Source organism: Poecilia reticulata, linkage group LG17 (assembly GCF_000633615.1).
Source record: "Poecilia reticulata strain Guanapo linkage group LG17, Guppy_female_1.0+MT, whole genome shotgun sequence".
Lineage (NCBI taxonomy): Eukaryota > Metazoa > Chordata > Actinopteri > Cyprinodontiformes > Poeciliidae > Poecilia > Poecilia reticulata.
In genome coordinates, this window is record NC_024347.1 from 9,666,416 (window position 1) to 9,674,149 (window position 7,734).

At 35.8% G+C, this 7,734-nt stretch overlaps 1 protein-coding gene across 1 annotated transcript; it reads left to right on the forward strand.

Annotated features, from left to right (window-relative positions):
- The first annotated feature begins 1,389 nt into the window (after positions 1–1,389).
- Positions 1,390–6,941, forward strand: ccr12a (chemokine (C-C motif) receptor 12a). Its single transcript, XM_008433526.1, has 2 exons — positions 1,390–1,459; positions 5,376–6,941. Exon 2 carries the CDS (start codon positions 5,390–5,392, stop codon positions 6,473–6,475), a length of 1,086 nt encoding a protein of 361 aa, XP_008431748.1. The 5' UTR covers positions 1,390–1,459; positions 5,376–5,389; the 3' UTR covers positions 6,476–6,941.
- Positions 6,942–7,734: the final 793 nt, after the last annotated feature.

Here is a 7,734-nt window from a genome sequence, read left to right on the forward strand (position 1 = left end):
TTCTATGACATTGCTGACTATTTTTTTTCTACTTCTAACATAAACAGGCAAAGAAGGCACTAGGAAATGTTTTTCCACCCCAGGCATCCGGTCCCAATCATCATCATCAGTTCTGATGTCACATACATGGCGAGTCCACAACGTCTTGAAATTGTAAGTATTATTTTTTTATTTGCCATTTTTCTGTTCTCTTTAAAATACAAATGCTTTTTCTGTTTAATTGCTCTATTGTTCTTTTTTGTATTTTTCTGTAAGGTGCAGTGAATGGGAATGTTCTGTCGTTGATCGTCACTCATGTTAGGAACATACCAACGGTGTCATGAAGTGTCATTCAGTAAATAATGACAACTTTAATGAGAATTTGTTTTAAAAGTTGGATGGCAAGTGTTATATTTATGACAGTGTCATGTCAATCTTATGCACACCCCATCAAATAAAGTGTTACCAAAATGGTAATATATTGAAAGCACAATGTCATCATTTTTGTTCTTTAACATAATATCTTTCATGTTTTTTTTGTCACACTTAAATTTTCATGTTAATTGTGTTCAATTTTGATGTGTAAACTGATAATTTATGTAAAGTTCATAAAGTTGTGAGTAAAATTGGACAATTTAAAAATGTCTGTAATTAAACACAATATTTTAATTACCTTGAATATCTTGTGTAATTAATCTTTCTGTGTAACTGTAGCCTAAAACAATGTAAGTACTGTAGTGTAGTTATGCATGTAACGTACAAAATAGGAAAATAGGAATTTCATGAGTAATTAAAATTTTACTTTATTAGCAATAGCAGTAAATCAAAACAAAATTAAGTGTGATTTAAATACATTACTAATATAATAGTAGTATATTTAAAGTATATTAAGAGTATATTTTTAATATAATTCTATGACAGAATTAGTACACTCAAAATATGGAATATTTTAGAATATTTCTTTTGAATACTACATAAAAAAGTATACTTAAAGTATACTAAGTACTACTTGAAGTTGTTCCAAAAAAGTACGTTGAAGTATACTAAGTATACTAAAAGTTGTAATTTAAAACTATTTAAATACTACTAAAGTATACTAAGCACAAAAAAAGTTGTTCTAAAATAGTACAGTTTTAAATACATCAATCAAAGTATGCTAAAGTATGTTAAAATTAAGTATACTAAAGCATACTTTTTTTTTACTTGGGTCATATCTCTCCTGAATAGTCTACTACAGAAGACACACACACACACACACACGCGCGCGCACACACACACACACACACACACACACACACACACACACACACACACACACACACACACACACACACACACACACAGGCTTTTAAGAACATCCGTTTGCCAAGGTTACAGCCCCCTCTGGTTTTATTACTGTCAAAAGTCAAAATCGCAAACAAATTTTCTGTGACTCCATTTTGGGTCTTGACCACAGGCGGATATCTACAGAGCTGCACTGGTAAGGTCAAGTTGGCTTGATTTTGGATCCTGTTGTTATTTTATAAAACTTTAGCTAAAGTCATATTGTGAGAATCACATACAGTATATAGATGATACTTTCATCACTTTTCTAAACCTAAAATATAACCAGGATATAATTTCACAGATTATTTAAGGGATAGCTCTTTTTTTATTTATTTATTTTATGTTGTGATTTTTTAAAACTCACAAGAAGGTATGATTCTTTAGGTTTACCATAATGACTTCCTTTAAAAGTGACGTTTCTAGCTTAATCAGCTTTTAGGGAACATTAATGTTTTACTACTGATGAAGAAAGGTTTAATGTTTGTTAAAAAATAATATACTTAACTTAATGAAAGTTTCCCACTCAAACTGTTTCAAGCTCTTATTCATATATACTCATTTTACAAATAGGAACTGTACTTATAACTCTAGGCTTTTCATATATCAGGACATAACAATGGTTTGATTTTCAGCAGGTTCTAACATTTTTAAGTCTAATAACTGTGCAAAACACCCACCAAATTCAAGACTTTCAATATTTATTACATAAAATGAAAAAAAAAAAAAAAGATTACTTCTTACAGCCTTGCTTTTTTCATAGAATTGTAGAAAGAAAGTAGCAGCCATGAACTGCTTAGATGTAGCACCTGATGTTGCAACCACTCATCAGGAAATGTGACCAGATGTTTGAACAGTTTGGTGGTTTGAACATAAAGCTTTGTTCTAAAATAATACTAAAATGGAGAAACATAAGCAATGACCCAAGAGAAGCATCTGTTCTGATGACGGTGTTGATTTCAATTTCTAGTTTTTTGTGAGAAATCTGCAGTGTTTCCTGCTCACTTAAAAATATAAAATAACTCACAAATTATATATATATATATATATATATATATTTATTTTCATAACATCCGATATAGCCAGAAGTTAAAACACAATGTTCGTCAAAAAATAAAGCTGACAATGAATCATTTCTGGTAAGAAGTAACTTTTTTTTTTTTTTTGTATGTACAAATAGCAGTGTTGCGAAGGCATAGGAGACATGACTTTTTAATCTTGCTGATCAGCAGTTTCAGATCCTGATTTTGGGGAGAAAAACATCAGTGTGACAAAATGTTTATGAATCACTGGGTAAAGTTTGCCATTTCAAAACTATACTTCTCTATAAGATGTATGTATATGGATAGGCTGGTTTGATGTATTGAAGAATGTATCAAAGTAAAATTATAGAAATATGAAGATGGGAGATAAAAAATCTCAAACATTTAAGAGGTTACAATTATAATGGAATAAATGTGAGTGTTAAAAGATATAATTTTAAGTCTAAGTGTCTCTGATTAAGACATATCTCTAGTACAGTCTTTACTTAATGCAACTTATAATCATTTATTGTCTGGGGTATTAAAGTAATTAAAAAGGGGACAGAATCTTTAAATGTTGTTACAACATTATCTGATAAAGATAAAGATCTGATAAAGTACAAATTTTTCTCTCGGTACTCAGTGTTCAATGAGTTTTGTTGGACTGCACAAAAATATTCACATAGCCTTGTGCATGTATTTGTGAATTTTGCATTTCATTTTTTCATGCAGGTCCAGAGAGAATGAGGAGAACATGGAAATTTCATGCAGAAAAGATCCATTTGGGATTTAAGTGGCCTGTTTATCTGTAGTATCTAGTTGAATCCACTCTTTACTTAAGAACTTTTAGTACATAGAATCGAATAAATGTCATAAACTTTCCTCAATATAGATTTTAGTCTTTATTCATATGTTAATATCAAATTAACTACAAATTAAGTACAAGCCCTTGTTCTGGGCTTTCTGTTCCCAAAACATATTGTGATAGTTAATAAATTGACCAAGGTCCCTTATGTGTTGTGCAAGCATGTGCAAGCAGGTTTTGGCCAAACCCTTTTCAGTTATGTTGGATGTATGCAAGTGAATGTATGAATATATGTAAGTTAGCCTTTTGTGACCAGCTGGTGTAGATCTTTTTTAAAAGTGACAAGATGCACCCGAACACAGACTTAGCAGTGCACAATATTTTATTTAACAATTTTTTAAAACAATCCTTTTTAAAAATGAGGCTTCAGGCCTACTACTCGGTCCCTGGAACAAAAGAAACACATAAGGAAAAGGACAGACAAGTTCAATTATTCCAAACATGCAAAAGAAATTAGTAAAACAAACAAACAAAAAAGAACACTAATTAGTAACTTCAATCACAAAACAAAACTAAAAGAAAACAATGGAACAAATCGTTTTCATCTCCTTCCAAATACCCTTCTATGGGGCCAGAGGAGTAACGCCCCGCCCACACAGCCGGCCCAATCCGCAACAGGTTTAGTTGAGAGCGGCCAAAACAACGGCAAGACAAGACAAGACAGCAGAGCGTCCAAAGCGATGTAGCTCCAAACACAATCAGTTACCTGAAACAGAAAACCCATTAACAGTGGATCCAGATAAAAGAAATCAAAAGCTAAATGGCAGGTAGCTTACCCAGGGGTGGAAACACAGCCTAACCCGGGAGGAAGCAGGTCAGCAGGTGAGGACCAGATGGAAGCCGCACGCCACAGCAACCCCCAGCTGCAGCCGGCAACGCCATCAAAGCAACACAGCAGAAACACACGATAGGTGTAGCACCCAAAGACCAACCAACCTGACATGTAGTCGCCGACCGTAGCAACAGTGGGAGAAACAAAGACGCACGCACCCTAAAGCGGCCCGCCCAACTATAAAGGCATTCGCTCCGCCCACCAATCAACGGTGCCCGGTGCACAGAGTGGGGCAGGGTGGAACACCATCCCACCACATTACATATCTGCAATAACCTTTTGGACATGTTGAAGCACAAGTTATCATACAACTAACATTAATAAGACAATACAGATGATAAAAAACAACTACCGTATTTTCCGCACTATAAGGCACACCTAAAAACCTTCAATTTCCTCAAAAGCCGACAGTATAATCCGGTGCGCCTTATATATGGAACAATATTGAGCCACAACAGATCTAGTAACTACAATAAGTAAGTAGCCGCCGACTTCATTTTCGCCCGTAGAAGAAGAAGCGCGCTGCGCATGCTGGGATAGTTGTCAGAACGCTGGTTTGTAATCTGTTAATAAAGTTTAACTGACCTATCTACCTACCGATCGTCTAGAGCAGAGGTGGGCAACTCCGGGTCTCGAGGGCCTGTATCCTGCAACTTTTAGATGCATCTCTACTTCAACACACCTGAGTCAAATAATGAGGTTGTTAGCAGGACTCTGGAGAACTTGACTGCACTTAGAAGGTGATTCAGCTGTTGGATTCAAGCATGTTGGACCAGGGAGACATCTAAGAGTTGCAGGACACCAGCCCTCGAGGACCAGGATTGCCCACCCCTCGTCTAGAATCAGGTCGTCTGCAGGTCATTTAGCACCACATTCTCCACGAAAAGCTGTGCGCAAACGGAGAAGGGTGCCCATCGTCCGGCCACTCCCCAGCCCAGTCGCGGAAGGCTCTCCTCGCCAACCGGAGTTGGACTGTTTTGTTGACATTCCCTTTAGTGCAGCTCCATCTAGTGGATGCATAACGTAACTCCAGCCTCTACTGTAGCGTCCATTCTATGCGCCTTACAGTATAATACCTTATATATGAAAAAAGTTTTAAAATAGACCATTTATTGAAGGTGCGCCTTATAATCCGGTGCACCTTATAGGGCGGAAAATACAGTAATTATGTCTGTTTTTAAATTTTGGGGAAGTAATTGCATATGGATATGTGGTTTTTCAACATTTTGTCTGTTTATTCAGACTTGCATTAGTTGTGTAAGAGTTTCAACCCAGACCTCTGTGTGTAACTTATAGGAAAACTGATTTTATCCTAGCTCTAGTCTTACTTCTGTATTTCTTTAATGTGCCACAGGAGAAACATCAGCCATGGATGATGATGACTATAATTACATGCTCTACCTGCAGAATATGAATACAACAGAGGATCCGAGCCACGTGGTCAGTGAACTTGTCCAGCTGTGTGCCAAAAGGACTGTTAACATGTTTGGTGCAAAATTGATCCCAGTGTTCTACTATGTTAACTTCCTCCTGAGTTACCTCGGAAATGGCCTTGTCCTCCTCATTATCTTCAAGTATGAGAAGCTCACCACAGTCACAAACATCTTTCTGCTGAATTTGGTGCTTTCCAATCTCCTGTTTGCCTCCAGTTTGCCTTTCTGGGCTACCTACCATTTGTCTGAATGGATCTTTGGAGAAGCTCTGTGTAAAATGGTCAGCAGTGCTTATTTCATCGGTTTCTACAGCTCCATCCTCTTCCTCACTCTCATGACATTTGACCGATACCTGGTTGTGGTGCATGCGCTTGCAGCTTGCAAGCGCAGAAAGAAAAAGTATGCCATAATATCGTCTGTCATTGTTTGGTGTATCAGTATTTCAGCAAGTGTTAAAGAGTTGGTCCTTCGAAATGTGTGGAAGAGCTCGATGCAAGGCAAAATGTGTGAAGAATCAGGGTTATCAGCAAGCAGTATGAGAGTCTGGCGTTTGGTCAGTTACTATCAACAGTTCATGATTTTCTTCCTATTACCTCTCATAATGGTCATGTACTGCTACGTTAGGATCACACTGCGGATTCTCTCCACCCGGATGAAGGAGAAGTGTCGAGCCATAAAGCTAATATTTGTAATCATCTTCACATTTTTTGTCTGCTGGACACCCTACAATATTGTATGCCTTCTTCGAGCAATTCATATATCAGCTGTTGAAACTGACAAGGAAGAATCATGTTCCACCAAACAAAACCTAGATTATGCATATTACTTGACCCGAAACATTGCATACTTGTATTGTTGTATTAGTCCAATGTTTTACACATTTCTAGGGAAAAAATTCCAGAGTCACTTCAATAAACTGGTGATTAAGAAAATTCCCTGCCTGTCCAGACACATTAGCTTCAACAGCCAGAGCACTAGAAGCACGTCACAGAGAACACCTCACTCTGTTTATGAATACTGAGCAAACATAAAAATCCCGATCTTTTAAAGGATACACAATGTCATAATGCACTCTCGTGACATGATACAATAATAAATATTCTCCTCTACTAGCTTGGCCATTATGACATGTTACACATTTAACTTTCCTTTGTCTCTGCAGGTCATTTCAGACTGTAAGCCTTTAGATTCAATTTTGAAGGGAATCTTTTGTTATATTTACAGCCATGAAGTGCCAGATTTAAAACTTTGTGAACAAAGAGAAGTTATGTTTGAAATCTGGTCAGTTTAATTATTACTGTTGTGAAAAAATATATTGAATGATTTTGAATTTCTTCTTATAATGGTTTTAAATATAATGATATGCTTACAATGATCATTTTAATGCAAAGTGTTTTCAAATTGTGGTCATCTGGGAACAAATGGTAACACTTTATTGAAGGGGGGTGAATAAGACTGGCATGACACTGTCATAAACATGACATAACACTTGCCATGAACATCAATAAGAATTCATAAATATTTATGACTCTTGTCATAAAGTGTCATTCAGTAAATTATGACACTTTTAATACAAAGTTGACATTATTCAAAATGTCTTTGTTATGACAACTTGACATTAACCAAGAAATCATTACTGATATAAATTTTTTATAAAAGTATTACTGATTGCACTTTAAAAATTTATTAAAGGTAATTATTAAAGGTATTAAAGTTATTAAAGGTAAAGTTTAAACAGTAATGATTTCTTGGTTAATGTCAAGTTGTCATAACAAAGACATTTTGAATAATGTCAACTTTGTATTAAAAGTGTCATAATTTACTGAATGACTCTTTATGACAACAGTCATAAATATTCACGAAAGCTTCTTCATGTTCATGACATGTGTTATGTCATGTTTATGAAAGTGTCATGTCAGTCTTATTCACCCCTTCAAATAAAGTGTTACCGAACAAACGTATATGAATGTTTTTCTCACATCGTTGGGTGAATGAAAGATTTGACAACTGTTGCCAACACATCAGACTGAATGCGATCTGAACTGTTCAGAGAGGAAGCATTGGAATGACACATCAGAACAAGAAGTAGCAGAGAAAAGGGAACACAACAGCTGAGATATGTGAATGTCCACTCTCAGTTTGTCAAGCTGAAATACCTTTTCAGCATTGTCATGTCACTTGTTTATCTGGCTGCGACCTTCCTGACATTATTACTTGTACAGCAGTATATTTTTATAGCCCTAATACAGTATATGAAATCTGCTTTTTTTGTCTTAAATC